Source organism: Pararge aegeria, chromosome 3 (assembly GCF_905163445.1).
Source record: "Pararge aegeria chromosome 3, ilParAegt1.1, whole genome shotgun sequence".
Lineage (NCBI taxonomy): Eukaryota > Metazoa > Arthropoda > Insecta > Lepidoptera > Nymphalidae > Pararge > Pararge aegeria.
In genome coordinates this window covers 15,074,820-15,094,362 of record NC_053182.1, presented here as the reverse complement: position 1 = coordinate 15,094,362, position 19,543 = coordinate 15,074,820, and the positions used below count along the sequence as shown (strand labels likewise).

Here is a 19,543-nt window from a genome sequence, read left to right as displayed (position 1 = left end):
ATGTGTGTAGCTGTCAGTAACCGATTAGATGCATTTTGATTTACGCCCGGGTATGCGTTGTGGACTGTGGTTGCCGAAGCATTGTACGTCTAAAACAGTCATTATTAAACTGCATTTGACATTTTAAGCCGTTTATTATTGTGATTTAGACATAGTTATTTGAAGGCAATTCTCATACCTACTGCCGTCTAATAATAAACATGGCGCTCTAAAATATAACGTATTCTAAATCAGGTAAATAGCAATTTGCAACGAGTAATTCATAAGTACCCATACCATACTAAATCTTTACCAAAATATCGTATATATTAATTATCCCATAAGTAAGCACCCAATTATATGGGATACCATCATCAACATATTAGCGGATTACACACTTACTTAGCTACTACAGATCATGGATCCCTCAATGAGAAATGTTAAGGCCGTAGACCACCACACTGGCCCATTGCAAATTGATGGACTCCACAAGCCTTTCAGAACATTATGGGGAACTCTCAGGCATGCTGGTTTCGTCACGATGATTTTCTTCACTTATATTTATATTTTAATTGCTTAAGTACGCACATAACTTAGAAAAGTGAGAGGTGCTGGGATTCGAACTTGGCCTCCCGAAATTGATACCGAAATCCTAACCACTAGGCTATCACCGCTTCTCATTTTAATATATTACATAGATATACACACGAAATATTATGACATAATCTAAGACAAATACAATAAAAATCCTAAGTACAATACAATACCTACTAAGGTTTTTTTTTTAGTTCAGTCTAATCAACATAAATAAATAGATATACTAGGACAATACACACATCGCGATCTAGGCCCAAAGTAAGCGTAGCTTGTGCTATGGATACTAATACGACTGGTGAATATTTTTATGAATAATATACATAAATACTTAGAATATACATAAAAACACCTAGACACTGAAAAACATTCATGCTCATCACACAAACGTTTTCCAGTAGTGGGAATCGAACCCACGGCCTTGGAGGCTTGGACTCAGAAAGCAGGGTCGCTGCAAACTGCGCCAATCGGCCGTCAAACATAGGGTCATTGTAGGATTAATTATTAACGCAACAAATCTAAAAAATAATGAATGTCATAGATAATAATGCAACTATAATTCGGACACACGTTCACACGCACATACAAACACGTGTAAAGTCATTAGTTAAGGTGGTAAATTTTTCTGTTGACATTACTTTCATACGAAAACATAAAAAAACCTGGCTTAAAATTACAGTTTTGTATATGAATGGAGTGATTCTTGAAATATTTAAATTGATTTTATTTGATTTGGTTGCACGGACTTCATACTTAAGTTTTCCATGTAGCTGGTCTTTGAAGCTGGATGGAATTGCATTTGTGTATTTTTGCTGGTTATCGGCAATCAGCAATCTGTTTATTGGTTATTGGGTTACTAAGACGCTGCACGGTTAATTAAGTTGTTAAATAAATGTTGCGAATTTAATGACCATGTAAATTATTATTTAACAGGCATAATATGTTTCCGTATGCGCGCGGAAGACAGTCGTTATAATCGAGGCCAACCGGCTCATTAAGAGTGATATAAATAATCAAGAACAAATCTTACATTTTAGTCGCTTTCAACAACGCTTGTTCTGGTGGTCATTTTGTCAAAAAAGTCAGTATAATAAATAAATATACTACGACAATACACACATCGCCATCTAGCCCCAATTTAAGCGTAGCTTGTGTTATGGGTACTAAGATGACTGATGAATATTTTTTATAAATAATGTACATAAATACTTAGAATATACATATAAACACCCAGACACTGAAAAACATTCATGTTCATCACACAAACATTTTCCAGTTGTGGGAATCGAACCCACGGCCTTGGACTCAGAAAGCAGAGTCTCTGCAAACTGCGCCAATCGGCCGTCTTTGAATTACTAAAGACTTGATACATGAATATGGGTCTTAATTAGCGTGTTTTATTATTTTATAGGTGTTGTTTAGCTTTAGACTTTCTTCAAATTATTTTGAACCAGTTTCAATTTCCTTGTTTATTTTTTATAAACAAAAATAAAAAAATATATTCTACGACTATATTATGTACACAATGCCATCTAGTCCCAAATTAAGCGTAACTTGTGTTATGGGGACGAAGATAACTAATGAATATTTTTATGAATAATATCCATAAATACTTATTATGTACAGATAAGAAATATACACCTGAAAAATAAACACCTATGTTGGAAAAGAGCAACTGCTGACCTTCTTGCCAGTTTCATCTCGGCAAAATTTTCCTTCCCAACCGATGTAAAGAATCAAATCCAACACAGCGTAGGCATGCAAAGGCGGCCTTGCTGCTATTGCTGCAAGCAATCTCTTTCAGGAAACCTTTGTAGACAGGACTTATAGCAAGAGAATGGGATAGTGCCAAGTAATATATACATAAATACTAAAATGCATAGATACAAATACAAACATAATAAAAAAATATATGTAATAAATAAATATAAAATATTTACAATATATATAAATATATGCACAAGTACATTTTATAACATAATTTACAGATTACAATAAAGCAACAACTTCAAATGCCATCACTCAAAGAGAGGTAGTAGTCCTTCAAACGACTCTTAAAGTGCGTATAGGTAAGTTTAATTGAAATATCACTGATTAATCAAAATTCATTATTTTGTTTTTTATACATGGTTGCATTTAGTAGAGAGATACATCCATAAATATGAAAAAAATACCATATAAATAGGTATACTGTATTACTGGAATAAATGTAAACAATTTTTTATGTATAACTTTACTACACAGAAATTGTAGCGGTGTCAGAAAATAGTTTATAACAGTTTGTATTATTATTGTATTTTGCCGCGCCTCGTAGTCGTATTACCAAGAACTAACGACAGAGCACTTATACCGTGACCATGCTTTTGAAGTTTACCCGAAGGCAACAACTTTGCATGACCAAAGTGGATATCCGTAATAGAATTCTAGACGTAGATTGGTTCGAACGTTGTTTAGATGCGATGCTGCGACGGACAGACAAAGAGACAAACGAAATTAATTGAGGTCATGCGCCGCCGGCGTAACCCAATCGTCCAGTCTGCGAGCCTTTTACACGAATCGACCAGCAAGAAACTCCTGCTAACTTTGCGTCCGCAACCAATTAATAGTCTGCAATACCAATTTACAGCTTCAACTGGTGTGTATGATCAGTTTTTTAAGTAAACTTTTGCAGCGTCGTAATCTTTTTTCTCGCGATTTCTTTTTTTCCTTACAGCAAAGTTCTTATAAGTTTCTTAAACGCTATAGTGTCAGAGCTTTGTGTAATGTCATGTATTGCGTTGGCTAGTGGAGTTATTTAGTGTGCCAGGCTCGAGCTTCCGGTCACGACTATTGCGAAAATCGTTAAAGCCTGCCAACATGCATTCGCATAGAGTGGTGGGGGTCTATGCTCTAAAATCCTCTCACCTATGAAAGAGAAGGCTGTGTCCAGCCGTGGGAAATCAAAGCGCTGGATGATACACATATGTAACGAGTATCTTGGGTCATAAAGTAACCAGGATAAGATTAAGTTAGATGAGGTTTTATTAAATAGGATTGCTATTTATATTTAGCTTTTAGGGCAGGTATTAGGGCTGATTGGTGCAGTGGGTAGCGAGTCCAAAGCTGTTAAGGTTAAGTTAAGGTTAGATTCTCATAACTGTTTATGTGATGAACATGAATGTTTTTCAGTGTCTGGGTGTTTATCAGTAAATTAATCGTGAGTAATAATTTATTAAATTATCATATATTATTCATAAAAATATTCAGTAGTCCTCTTAGTACCCATAACACAAGCTACGCTTACTTCGGGGCAGGATGGCGATTTGTTTATTGTTGCAGTATGTTTATATTTTTATTTATTTAGATTTAAATTAAATTTCACTTGCTTCAACGGTTAAGAAAACCATAGTGAGGAAACCTACATGCTTGAAAATTCTCCATACTATTTTCAAGGCTGTGTGAAGTCTACAACTACTCACTGGGCCACCGTGGTGGAACTAAGACGTAAATCCCTCTCATTCTGAGACCAGACCCTTGCTTTCTAGTGGGCCGTTATAAATAATTACATTACCGGGTGAATATAATGATGAATTGTTAAAACCCACCGACACATATTGGTTAGTAGTGTGAAGACCTTCACCCAGCCGGCAGCGTTAGGACATCAAAGATCTGGATAACGATTCATATGTGACGAGTAACTTTGCAACTAGTGTTGATTGTAAGATTAGGTTTATTAAAATTTAGGTCGTATTAAAATTCATGGACGATATCGTTTCATAGTTAACCGTCGGTCTCCAAGTGATAGTCGACATCAATTTACACGTACTATATCAATTTGAAGAAGAAACGTTTGAGTCCGAGACACACTGCCTCATTAGAGGTGAGTGGTTGAGTCTTTTGCGCGCTAACGAACGGCAAAAATGTAAACCGCCCGTTTGCAACGCGTAAACACAAAATACCTATATTTCTTAGCAATAAATAATATAAATATTAGTCGCAATAGTTTGCGTAAAGCAGAATTAATAGAATCTATTGTTATGCAAAGTTTTCTATCCTTTAAGTTTGTCGGTTTATATGATCTCACGATAGTAAAGTATATATTTAAAAGTGGTATAACTTACTAGGCATGTTCTGTCAGTTTTTAAACTGAATCAAATATAAAAAAAATATTAACTAAATAAAAATATAACTGATATTGTATATCTATAGGTACTTACTAGTAGTATAAAGAGGAACGTTTGTGAGTTTTTGACGTTGTAAGGGGGTAATCTCTGGATCTACTGAACCGGTTTTTAAATGTTTTCGTCAATATAAAACTACGTTATGCTGGAGTGTCATAGGCTATGTATTTACCTGAATACTGAAAAGTTATTTTTGTGGGAGTCGGATTTACAAGTAAGTCTGAGAAAAGTCGAAATCGTTTCTTAGGAACGCTATAAAATAGTTGAAGAGCATGATAACGCCTACCAAAAGTCGTAGCATATGTTATATTTTAATTACAAAAAGTAGTTTTTTTTTATATTTAAGAAATAATTTAAATACTTAGGTCATTGGTCACATATAAAACAAAATACTATTCCCTTTTACTGCATATAATTTGGACAAATGGTTAAAAAGATAATACGCGATAGGTATGGAACCAGACATAGTCTGTCAGTCGGTCAGTCAGCCAGTCAGACTGTTAGTCAAAACTCTGCGACCCATATTTTGCGCGGGCGAAGACGCAGGGCACATCTAGTTCAATTATATAAATACTTGGGCAGTATCAATCACCGTGCCTCGGAAGGCAGCTTAAGTCAACGGTCACGGTAGTGCAATAACAAATATCGCCCACTAACCCGTATTGGAGCAGCGTGGTGGGTCATTGCTCTAAGCCATCTCCTCTGGGAGGAGACCTTGCCCCCCAGGGGATGAAAAAAAAAGGTTGTTTGTAGATATGTTGACGATCAGTTCTTACGCTGGTTCTCTGGAGTCCTAGATATGCTTCAGATAAATAGTACCGTTATACATGATACATATACATAACGTTCAATAAAATGATAGTTGATTATTTAGAATGATAAGTAAAATATAAAAGTTTGAATGTTACTATATACATATATATAATTGACAAGATTAAATACATATACTATTCCGTTTAATGGGTTATGCCAAACAAATTTCAATTGCAAGTAACGCGCGTAATATTCCAATTACATACAAAAATGATTTATATTCACAAACTTCTATTACAAGTTGCAAATGTAAGTAAAATGTGTGTTGGAGAGTGGCAAGAAGTTCGCTGGTTGGCTCGTTAGCGGCGGCTGATTGCTGATTGAGCAGCAATTGCGTGATTGACGCAGCTCTAACGAACCCGATTCAAGAGTGGACGTGACTCCACGCTGCGATCTTTTAACCGAATATTGACAACTTTGACACGTGAATTTTGCACAATTTGGTTAATAAAATATTTGTTTTAAACTTGATAAACATTTTTTATATAGGTAGCCCGTAGTTATAATTGTCATCAGTGGAGACTGATTGCTAATTGAGCAGAACTTGCGTGATTGGCGCAGCTTTAACGAACCCGCTTGGTGGACGTGACCCCGAGCTGCGATCTTTCAACCGAATATTGACAACTTTGACATGTGAATTTTGCACAAATTGGCTCATAAACATAATTGTTTTAAAGTCGTTAAATGAAATATTGTTAAAATAAGTATTGTTTGGAGGGTCGTTAATGAACACTGTCTGCTGATTGAGCAACAATTGTGTGATTGACGCTGCTCCAACGAACCAGCTTCAAGAGTAGACGTGACTCCGAGGTGCGATCTTTTAACTGAACATTGACAACTTTGACACGTGAATTTTACACAATTTTTTGAAAACATTTTTGTTAACTCTTTTAATACCTAATATTAATGTAGTATAATAGTGCCATTAGTGGAAACTGATTGATAGCTGAGCAAAACTTGATTGAGCAGCAACTGCGTCATTGACGCTGCTTTAACGAACCGTTTCAAGAGTGGACATAAGCTTCTGAGCTCATCGTGATTCGTGGCTGATCAATTTGTCATGAAATACAATTTTATTACATTTTTACATTTCATTATTAGTAAATACTACTTATTTAAATAATATAAAATGTATTTTCATGGGTAATTTGTCAATATGAAGTTGTGTAAGCCTTCCTCCAATTAAATTCGGAAACCCCGCTTTACTCGGTTACTAGAGAGAGATCTTCATTTGGGAGGAAAATTCAATTATCAATTTATAAAAAAGGTAAGCAGAATTTACGTGTCAAAGTTTCCAATGTTAGGGTAAAATTGGGTACTTAATGGCACGTATTTTTTTTTGGTTGTAGGGATATTACAGATGAACAGACTGACAGGAGGAGGAGGAGTCAGTGATTCCAAGAAGCAAAATCGGCGACTTGGCTTCACTGGGTTACTAAAGTAAGGTCTTCGTTCAGGACCTGACTACAACTACACTTTCAATGTACCTAACTACAATTTTCAATTTTATAAAAAAGGTATGTAGAATTTACGTGTCAAAGTTTCCAATATTCGGATAAAAGATCGTTACGTGGAGGCACGTCCACTCTTGAAGCGGGTTCGTTAGAGCTCCGTCAATCATGCAGTAGCTACTCAATCCACAATCAGCCGCCGTTAACGAGCCAGCCGACTTCAAAATACTCTTTGGAACACATTTTATTTAATAGTCAACCAACAAAAAAATCTGCCAATATCCTTAGCATCATCCATAGCAGATGGAATTTTTTCTGTATGATGCTGGCAAATTGATGTCAAATTTAAAGAAATCAACCGTCATTATCAAGATAACCGACCTCAAACTACTCTATGGAAAACAATGTTTCTTTTTATGTTAGCAAATGGTTGACCAAGTTTAAGTAATCATCAGCCACCATAATCAAGCTAGCCAAATATTTCTAATATCCTTTGTATACCACTTTACGAAGACTGGCTTAAACAATTGGCTTATTTTTCTGACTTCTACTTTTACGTTAAAAATTTAAGATACAGCTAACGATAGTACTGGAATTGTTCTCTAGTTCGTCAATCAAAATCTTGAAATTGTATCATTAGATTTTTGGGATTAGTCAACAAGCATCGTCCACGTTAGTCCACGTTAGTCCACATTAAAAACGAACACATCTGAGCTTCGACTATGATCAATTAAAAGTTAAAGACACAAGAAGACGACGAAGGCGATGAAGAGTGTACACACATCAATTGGCAATACGCGCGTTAAAGTTTTCGATATTCAGTTAAAATATAGGAACTTAGAGGACGCCTAGCTCTTGAAGCGACTTCGTTAGACCTCCGTCAATCACGAGATCTCTGCTCAATCGGCAATCAGTCCCACTAACGAGCCAACTCGGTGCCCACACACACACATTGTTACCGTCGCCCATTTAGGACCAGCGTAGACCTGCGGAGAGACGAAAGTAATAGTAGAGGTTTTCGTTGTTGTCTGGACATGTACTACCGCCATACTTATTTCGGTCGCAAAACAGCATTGCTCTGGCTAAGCAGTATTGCTATGTTCCGGTCTAAAAGACGTGGTTGCCCGTTTAATTACATGTTCTCGTACCTATGTACAGTCTTTTTTTTTCTAACCTTTGTTATAATGTCAAATATCTTTTCATATCATGCATAGGATGTTTTAAAAATATAGAAACATCTTAGAAACACACTTGTTACACTATCTTTTATATTATTCGTTTTTATTTATTTTAGCTCATTTGTTTTTTACTACTTTACACTAAAAAGTAAGAAGAATATTTTTTACATCATTAAACAAACTAAAAAAATATTTGTGCAGCTAATGCCATCCCATGGGTCTGGTAAACATAGTCACAGATTAAAAACAAACACTCTTGTCTCTATTCAAAACACATCAGTAACAAAATTTTCAGCTTCGTAATATAAGGACTATGAAATGAAGGTAATACGAATGCTAAGTACCTCATTGAATATTTTACATCCCGAAACCCAGATCTATCAAATCTGATCACATATTAATCATCTAAAATAGCTTTCGGTTCATACAGTTCTTATCATAATAATAGAGCGACGAATACCAGCATGCTTTTTATTTTAATTATAACAGAAGGCCGAAGGCCAGTGACAATGTTGTGCTCAATGAAATATGCATTGTGTGCAAGGGAAATAATGGCCTTCGCACATCATATCGACTCAACACTGACTCGACTGAAATTAAAGCATTCGAACGTAAGCTTTATGTAATGTAAAGCAAACTTTTCGTTAGTTTTGCGCCAGCAGTATATGAAGAGTGGACTACGCGATAACCACGCTTCTGCCACACTTATTGCTCAAGTGGTATAGCACTTAAAGAGCCACCGCAGAATGAAACGAATTATTCAGATCATGCACAAAACGCAAAAAAGACTGATTTCTTGTATTTTAAATTTTAAACAATCAGTTCATGAGAGCCCGTTGATAGACGATCAGACAGTGGAAGCTTAGTTGATTTAAAGCAGTGTTGAGTATATATGCCATAAAGCTGAGTTTCAATAGTTATCAAATAAGTAGCTTCGTCGCCACTTCGCTCGTCTGCACTGTCCCTTATAAGTTCCGTGTAACTTGTAGAATAAATCATTTTTATCAATGAAACATTACGCATTCCGTCTAAATTGTACCTCGCGGATGGTATTCGATTACCCTACTTTCTTTTTGTAGACGATTAGAGCATTTAAATCATTTGGCCATCATGCCACGTTTCATTTACCATTAATGAACCGCTTTAATATAAAACGTTGTAAAACCATCGCGTGCTCGCTCTAAATTAGTTTAAGCAAATACATGTTTGCGGTCTGTAGAAAATTAAAACTCATTAGCCAAGAGACCATTGGCTTAAATTACTTAAATTGGCGTTGTAAACCTACTTTCCAAGGATATTAGAATTAAGGCTAAGCACAGTACAAAATTACTATTTGTTTTTAATAAAACAAAGCCTTGGCATAACAAAGATTCAGACCATTAGTAGGATTAAGGCGATTCAAAGTAACTTTGTAAAAGCAAAAATTCATCAGTTGTAATTAATTTGCTATTATATGACGCAGACGTTATATTGTCCTAAATGCATATATACAGGATGATTTTGGATCAAGTAAATAAGTAATTATTTGGACATAAAAATTTTTAAATATTGTAAATTTAAATATGGACAACCGTACAGGTAAGAACTTCCAGTAAAATTTTTGAATCGAGATATATACAGGGTTAAATAAAAAATAACAAAAAGCTGTCGGCCTGTACGTGTTTATATAAAAATTAACAACTTTTTGTTTAACTCGATATTTCGTGAGATATTATATATTTAATATTTTGCATAGATAATCTACTTGTCACTACTTTGTAATGTAACATCGTCAACAGCGCGCGATTATGATAATATTACTGAATTTTTAAAAGTCGTAGTACAAAGTTGTCTGTTTCATAGGAACTACAAGGCCGCCATGGGCTTCATAAGACGGCTCAGAGTCACTCAGCGGGCGATGGAGAGAGCTATGCTAGAAGTATCTCTAAGTTCGAATTTTGTTATTTAACCCTGTTTATAACATGATTTGTATCTAAGTGTTTAGTTTTTAAGTAAGTTTCTAAGTTAAGTTTTTATATATGTTATTGACGATAAGGATAACCAAGACCACCGGCTTAACTTAGATACAGGAAATTTCTCATCAAAAAACCAATGGCCGGAGATCGAAAAGTCTCAGTCGGAGATCTACGAAGCAGTTAACCACTTTCGCGTTTATAAAATTTGTAGAGTAGGCATACGTCTGGACGAAGCAAACACTTTCAATATCAACAAGCAAAAGACGCACACTTTAATTGCAACCGCTCGCCTCTAATGAGGCAGTGTCCCGGACTAAAACGTTTCTCTTGTGCAAATGGACTTAGTACATAAATTGACGTCGACAAACTCGCAGTGAGATGTAAAACGGATATGCAATGCACGATACCATCCAGGGAACAGTTCCGTACAGTTTTATATAATCTGTTCGATATTTATTATATCTATAGCTTTTGCAATACTATGGTTCCTATATCCCTTTCCTCCCTCTCTCCTCTCCGCGCACTCGTCACTTACGAATGGCCGTTTGACGTGTATTGACAATATACTTTTGGTCGGTAAGAAGCGTGTGAAAGGAACATCCATTACCATCTTATATTAGTGCAGTGTTAGTGGTTGCTGCGACGTGTAACATCGATTCCCTTCGAAGGTAGCTAAGATTTCCGGGTTTTCAAGTAAGTGTTTCCTTTTGCAGCTGCATTATATTTGTCTCCTGTGATTTCATCTGCAGCTGTTATTCACCATAATTAAGCCATAGTGTTGCATTAGGGGAAGAAACCACGCAAATCTACAGTCCACTGTTCGTTTTGTTTATTTAAATTACCCAAATGCTGGTGTAATGGTTTGCCCCGAATCCGCGCCAGCATAATCTTATCCACACATTTTCATCGGCAGTCCCGTGAAGGCTCTTGTGGATTTTGTATAGATTTTATTCACTTCAATATTTTAATTTGATTTAAATATATGTAGATTCTATACAATACTAAATAATAATTCGCAATACTAAGAAAAGTAACTCACTAGGATATTATTTTGTTGTAGATTTTTTTACACCTGTCGAGAAGAGTTTGGGAGTATATGTTAGAAGTACTAGTACGTCTGAACCTAACACAAAATGAGCTAGAGAGGTGCTATAAATAAAAAAAAAATAATAAAATGTAGTAATCGGTTCAACATTTGTTATAAATTATTTAAAAAAAATTACGTAACAATTTTTGTTAACAAATGAAATACTACAACTTATTGCAATATTAATTTATAACAATCATGTTATTAACTAAAGCAATAAAACAATAATTCAAAACTGATGTTTGCATTCATTATTAAGTAGTATTGAAACATTCAAGCGGTGGATCTAGTTTTGTTTGCCAGTCGTAGAGGTGCTACGTGCTACGAGTTTTGTGATTGCTCGGTATTTCAATCGAATAATTTAGTTCGATTGATGTTTTTTGAATCTCTACGGAATTTGCTCATTTTGTAGACACGTATCCACTTATAAACAAGCTATTAATGCCAATCTTTACTTAGTTTATACGAATATTCCTCTTAAAAAGAGATTTATACTTAAAAAAAATACGACAAGTATGCATGTCTTTTTGCGTTCGTTACCGATTAAATAAGATAAGATCATAATAAAGATTAGTATTGTGTTAATCAGTTCTGTTAAAAGATCTGTAGTATAAATATATGTTTTCTTCGGCGAACATATCTTTAGTTAGCGCATCGACGTGAAAATTATAAAAAAAAACAGTCCGGCTACTTCTATGAATATATTATGTGGTAGAACACTTATATTAACTAAGTTAACTTATCTACCATAGACACGAACGAAGCGCTATCTACTAAGCCCAAATCTAGCTTTTCCGGCTTCCTTATTAACAATACCTTAAATTAAAGAGTGAATTGGAATTTTCTAGACAAGCCCGCTCCACCTTATAGACTAAATTATCGCTTAACTTCTGGTGTGATAACAGCCAAGCCCCAAGGTAATCAATTCAGAACTAAATAACACATCGAAGTTTCGCCATCAAGCTCTGAGACTGCTCGCACACCCTCAATATTTGACAATATTCGGCATTTCTGTTATTTCCGTGTGCGGACAGCGTATGGCAGGCTCTTAGCCAGTTTTGACATCGGTGCAGAACAGCCTAAAATACGCACGCATCTTAATTATATTAAAATACAGCAGATTATTTGTACGCATATTCTCGCAAACAAAAGGTGTTATTAATCATTGTAAAATCATAATAATTGAGCTGTTTATTTAAACGTTTACGTTAGCTTTTGTGTAACGCACGCGTATAGTGAATAGAGATGGCAACTCCGCGACTAATTTTGCGCGTAAACAGTAATCAACGTGGAACATCATGATCGTCTTTGTGGTGAGAGACCGCAATTCATCATATCGGGAACAAAAGGCGGTTGATAAACGCGGCATTTTGTTTGCGCGACTGAGCGTTAATTTTGTTAAGGAGTCTCAATCAGTGACGACTCGAAGGGGTTAGTGCACACTGTACTCAACGCGTAACGTAAATACGAAATACTGTTGAAGGATGCATATGCATGAATATTTCATAAGAAATCACCCTGTAAAAATATTTAATCAAAATAAGCATAATTATTTTTTCATACAAACTAAACAAAAACATTCAAAGTGTTTACTTATGTCAACCCTATTGAAGATAAAAGACCGACACGTGCATAGTACCTAGCTGGCTCTATCTGATTTCTTTTAGTAAAAAATAAGGCAATGGTTTACTCAAAAACTATTAGAGTTTCGGTTTCACAGATAAGTCTCAGAGACTCTCATAGGAGAGATTTGGACTTTGGACTTTCCCCGCTACTTTCGGGTTGGCGGGCCCTAATCATTACAATCATTATATTAGTGATAATAACTGGAATTTACGTGCTCTCTTAATTTAGATTTGTTACTTTCAGAATTTTCGTAATATAAACCATGACCTACGAGTACCTAACAATTTTCGAAATGACCCAGACCCAGTAATCTGCAGTGCTTACCAACCTGTAGACCAATGACACAGTTTTAGGTTGTCCTTTACTATTGTTAAGGTCAATCGATTTCGATTTAGCGAGCGATCATCGATTTTCAAACGAATGTTCTATTAAGGAAGCGTTGATAGCCCAGTGGGTAGGACTGCGACTTTATTTTCGGGTCGAATCCCAGTACACACGCAACTTTTATAAGTTATGTGCGTTTTAAGCAATTGAAAGGTATGTGAAGTCCACCTCACTGGGCCAGCGTAGTGGACTACGGTCTTAGACCCTTCTCATTGTGGGAGGAGAGCCGTACTCTGCAGTGGACTAGTAATGGGTTGATATGATAAGGACCAAAAATCAAGAAAAAAAAAATTAAACTTCATCTACAAACGCCAATAAAATGTTTAAATAACTGTATCTTGCAAGCAAAGAAAATTTAATAAAGAAAACAAATTAATTTTTCTATAGATAACTGACCCCTAAACGACATGGCATTGGCATAATTTGTTACCGCGACTGTTAAAAAGATATGCAGATTTCGGCACTTGTATGCAGTGAGCGACAACCTGCGAGCCGGCAAGCGGCCGCCGCGGGAGTGATTCGAGCGAATTACCGTACCTGGAGGCGCAGGGCCGACTCGTTAGTTGTTGTTTGCCGAGTGACGCGGGTCAATCAGCAGAGACATGCACGGAACCGCACTTCTTCATCCCCCTGCGTCCCCCGCGCCCCGCCGCTCGTTAGGCCGCGCCGTCTCTGTCAACTGTGAGACGAGCTTTATCGAATCTACGACGCACGACCCGCGCCGCGGTCGGCCCAATCTTCGCTCCTAGTTTGGTTCCCGACCGCCGGTAAACAAGGGAAATCAGTGTAAAACGAATTTATATTTCCTTTATGAATGGCAAATAGGGTGAGCTCGAAATTATAAAGCGGATACACCATAATATATATACCATGTAATAGTGAGTAAGAACTTTACGTTCGTGCAGGGAGTACTGCAGCCACACGTCTCTGCCAAAGGACCAGTTTGATGTTTTGGGTTCAGTGGATAATCGTGCTACGAAGCAAGACTATCATGGCTGTGCAAAACTTAAAGCAAAATTTGCAATGTTTGGAACATTTTCATAATTAGATAGTATTTCACAGGATATGATGTCGGAGAGAGTGCTCAGAAACTATACGATTCGGTTCCACCCATACATTTCTACTATCGTACCGCGAGGCGTATTCGTCGAAAACCTTTTTTGTTTCTAATACGCACAGCAAATATATAAAATTCCCTGCAACTGCCTCTGCCGCAACTTGAGTTTCTTTAATGCACTTGTGAATCACAATCAATTCTAGACTGCCCACTGGATATATTGCAGAGAAAACCTGGTCAATTTATTAACAAAAAATACTCCGTACACGGCCCTCGTTAAGTGGCTAGAGGTAGAAACGTACAGAAAATCAGGGTGTAATTATAACGAGAGCCGTGTACCACAGCAGGGTGGTGGACTTAGTTAATTGGGTTGAATTCCTTGCGTTTAGCTAATTAACGTCGAGGGCGCCCGAGGCAGCTGCGGTCCACGTGCGAGACCGGAGCGGCGCCGGTCCTCGCTCTAGTACCTACGAGTACACCCATCCACAGAAGGCTCTCCGCAAAAATCATCGGAGTATATCCTAACTAATATTATAAATGTAAATGCGAGTTTGCTACGTTTCACAATTCAACTAATTAACAGATTGCATATAAATCAGTGGTGCAGAAAAGGAGATAAAGAGTTACTTTTACCACAAAAAAGTACATTTCTCAATTCTTTTTTTAAAAAGACAAAATTAACGCCTGCGAAGCGCATACAAAAGCATTATTGGCACATCAAATTAGTATAATTTACTTTGATTGACGCAGTTTAAAGCGTGTTGTTTTTTAGTTCAAATGCGCAAAAGTCTGAATCTCTTTCTTTATTAAGCACTAAATATTTTTCTAAAACGATTTTTTTTTTAATTTCCTCTTCATTCTAAAATGGTCGAATTGCTTAAGATACAAAGCAAACTTCATAAAATCCATTTTGTATATGTTGGAAATCTTAGAACACTTTTTACTTTAAAAAATCACGATTATTATAAATGTGAAAAAAATCAGTTTGTTCTTTCACGCAGCAATTTCTACTAGATAGCATTAGTAGGAAAATAGGGTTACCTACACAAATTACAAGAAAACTTTGCTCACGGGCAAAGCCACGGTAAGATTTAGTCCAATATCGTTAATCGTACATCAATTATTTATCGTATTATAATATAATTGTGTGAAAGTGTCCTATTAAAAAATAAGAATGCGGGTGGTACAACATCGTTGCAATTAATTAATGCGAAAATATAACAAAAACTTTGTTACCGGCGTACTAAATTAGTCCTTAAGTTTTTTAACGATGCCAATTTAGCGGGCTTTAGAGATTCCAACGATTGGTTGCTGCGCAAAGCTGCACTTTTTGTCCCTTTCACAGGTAGAAATACAACGGCTCAAAGCATTTTCATAACAATGCGCCCGGGGCTTTCTCGGGTTATTTTTTTGGGTGTTCGAAACGTTTGACAGACACGCTATTGTCATCGTTAGATGATGCACTAAAAACTCCGCCTTTTATGGATAATCAATGGCGATGATCGGCCGAGGTGGATCGAATACTAACGTCTGACCAGGTACTAATTAACGTGCCTGCGTACACTGAGCATTTCATTTTATGAATTCCTTATTTCGTACCTTCCTCTATATTAAAAGAAAGGTTTTTTTTAAATTTCAAAATAATTTAAGTATGTCGCTATGGTATTTACCTAAAATAATAGGATTTACTATTGTATTGATTGCAAGTGGTTTGATATGATTAGTTTAGGAGTTCCAATCCAATCATTTCCGAAGAGCTAAATTTCCAACTTTCCCAGCAAGTTGCTAAATGTTTGTTTTTATACAAAACGCATAACTTGACAGCGGCAATTGTATACTCCTAGCAAATAAAAGGTTGCTAGCATAAAATGTATTATGATGTAGGATACATCATCTACTAACTGAGAGTACAAAAGAAAGGATGTTTGTCACTCAATCTCGCGAAAACGGCTGAACGGATTTGGATGAAATTTGGCATGCGTGTAGCCTTTGGCATGGAAAAGAACAAAGGCTACCTTTACCTTTACCTTTTTATCCCTATTCCTAATTCGCGGGCAGACAGCTCTGAAATTTGGTATGCATGTCACCTATGGTATTGAAAAGGGTATGTACTCTCTATACCTATCTCTCAAATAGTTCCCGTTGTAGGATCAAAAATTGTTAACGAGCGAAGCTTTAGACCCAATTCTGAAGTCCACGCAGACGTCGCGGGCAGGAGCTAGTAAGATATATATAAAGCTGTAATGCAACACAAAACTGTATCCCACGATTATTTCAGTTTTCCGAATTGCCTTTCATTTTAAAAACAATCAAATCATAATAATAATGATTCAAATTTGTTGTTCCAATACACTTATTATGTCAGTGTTCCAATAAGTTATGCGAGAATACATATTACAGAGACTATTTAGTGTATGTAGATCTAGCTGAGAATCTGTTATAAGATATGAACTAACCTTGTGTAGTCGCTTTTGCATAATATCATCCCCCCTTTGAAGTAAAACGAGCGTCCCATATCCGCTAACGCTTGTCCGCAGCACGTGCATTTTAGACAGCCGTGGTGCCAGTATCTGTCGAGGGCGTGTAGGAGAAACCTCTCTACAATTTTGCCTCCGCAACCTGCACACTCTTTGAGTGCTGGATTGTTGTTGTTGTGTGGATAGTCGTGGCCGTTCGCCGCGAACGCCGCCTCCGGCGAGGGCGGGTGCGGTGAGCTTAGCTCCGCGTACCCGTGGTAGTGCGGGTTCATACTCAGCGCACTCGCTGCCAGCTTGACGTTTGGAGCGGGAACCGCTCGCACCGACCACCACAATTACACGCCCTGTGGACAATATAAGAAAGTTCAAGAACATTTCAATCAATCACTAAACACCACAATGTATACAACACCCAACCTGACACAAAATTACTATACCCAATTCGAAGAATGATCGGGAAAAAGAATGAATGTAATTGTTTTTATTATTACAGATAAATTATCTTAACAGGTTTACAAGTTAATTTAAAAAGTAGTTATTATTTATTCATTTTAATTTGAATATACTAATAACGAGTCTCTTTTTATTTTGAATCTTTTTTCGTTCGGTGAAAATGCACCAAACATTAAGGTCTCATCAAAGTAGCATTCGTGGTTTTTCCCTGGAATCACAATGTATCTTGACATGCAGACAATTGGCATCGTTTGACCACACAGATTAACACCCGAAAAAAATCATTGATTATCGCGTTGGGTGTTTTTGTACTGTAGTAAATAAAATTTAGTTTATTTTTTACTCAAAATACATTGCGTCACGCTGAAAGCTGTAGAATAACCGCGCATATTTGAAACGACGAAATAAGAAAACTGCAGTCCAACTGAACTTGGAAAGTTTTTTTTCTTGTAATAGAACTTTTTGCGTTCACTGTTCTATATTACAACTTTTTGATTACAGCATAGGTCTATGGGCCGGGGCGTTTATAAAATTTTCCAATTAGCAATTTCATACAATTAGGATGGGGATGGGGGTATCCGCGGGGCGCGGGGCGGCGGTGCGTCAACCCGATCCAATTAGCTCGCGGCCGGCGGAGCGGCGGGACGTCGTCTGGGCGCTCCTGTCGCCATAAAACTTAATTAAACGTTTTAAAACAAGTATTCATTAAAGAATAATCAAGCTTATGTAGTCATAAATAACAGGATTGTCCCGCGCGGAACGGGTGCCGTAATTAAGACTGCAGGAGTTGATCAAACGTACTGATTTGAAACTACCCTTCATTAAGAGAACGCGAGGCGGGCGCGGGAGCTTCCGCTGCGGTGCAGAAACTAATTAAGAATAACGGACGCTTTAAAAGCGTAATTAATTTAGATTGTAATTCTATTTCTCCGAGAGTAAAGTAGACAATTATTTCAGCAGCCCTTTCTTTTGGAGCGATTTGCTTTGCCGAATGTAATTTGGTTAATTTCTGTGTCCAAAGCTTCGAAGGGTTGTACTAAAGTTGTAACCGTAGATTATGCTGGCGTGCCCCGAATAAAATATCAGCGGGCAGGAATGATATAGCGTGAGTTGGGCAGATGTAAATATTGTCGGGTTGGTAGTTGCACAGCAAGACTCGAGCGTGTTGAAAGCCATTACCCGTTGTCGGCTATGTCTAATGAAGGCTATAAGGGTCGGGTATAGGTGGCGTGTAGTGTACCCCATGACCGAGTTGCGTGCGTACTAATGAGCGGGCCTCGCGTGCATCCATAAGCACTTCGTTAAATCGCACCCGAACTACGCGGATCCGCTGGCTCCATTTACGTCAGATTACGTCACAGAACTGTGACTCACAGTTCTATTCGTCTCATAAGAAAGTTCTGAGAAAATCGGGAAAATTATGAAAAGACGTATACTATCTACAGTGGCGGGGTAAGAGTTTAATTTGATATGGGCAAGGTACATTTCGCAAGGGCTATCTAGGGCATGCATCGGCAATGCTTTGACAGCCACTTTTCCATTAATTGATTTTTTTTGTAATCATTTTGACAATGGAGTGGTCTAAGCAAGAAATAAGAATAAAGTTACAGAAATAAGCCGAATTTGCTTAACTCTTTAATAATACTGTCGTAATTTATTTACCCTATACGTTATATCTACTTCAGTATATTAAACTGCTAAAGCGACATGCAAAGGCACGGAGGACCTATGAACAAGGTACAGCAATGACGACCCAGCATCACAGTGTAGCTAGACCCCAACATGGGCAGTTGACTGGTCATAATATGTATTATTATGCAATTAATTTGTGAAGTGTGGAAAATCTTACGCAACCAAACTTTGTAGAAAATATTTATTTCTTGCTTTTTATTGGGTAGTTTTGCAATTATTCTTTCTTTTCCCGAGACCGGGTTGTTAATTGTTCAGGAGTTCTCAAAGCACTTAACCATCAGCGTTTTTACTGTGACGAGCATAAATTGCTTAGCAGCTAAATACCATAATCGAAGCAAATCCGTGAAATACTAATTATTGTATTGATCTGGTCATTCATGGTCTTCATAATCAGTTAACCTTGACCATATGGGGTTCTTCGATAGAAAATGCACGGGTTCCTTTAAAAAATACTCAAATTGCTATAGGTGTGCCCATAATAATTAAAGAGTTCCCTCGATTACTCCAGGGTCCATACAATAAATCTTCACCAAATTAAAATGGTCTCTCTGAAGTATAATGTAGCTACCAAACCAAAAAAGAATAACCAAAATCTGTAATAAGCTGATGAAAATAAACTAGCAGTGGTTGATACTCT

General features: G+C 36.9%; 1 protein-coding gene across 2 annotated transcripts in view; it reads right to left on the bottom strand.

Annotated features, from left to right (window-relative positions):
- The window catches only part of LOC120637077 (LIM domain transcription factor LMO4), a 289,676-nt gene that overhangs the window by 116,661 nt on the left and 153,472 nt on the right, over positions 1-19,543 (bottom strand). For both annotated transcript variants that reach the window (XM_039908696.1, XM_039908695.1), the window contains exon 2: positions 16,741-17,105. In XM_039908696.1, the coding sequence (XP_039764630.1) occupies positions 16,741-17,033 (293 nt within the window). In that variant the 5' untranslated portion in view covers positions 17,034-17,105. The remainder of the gene's footprint in view (positions 1-16,740; positions 17,106-19,543) is intronic.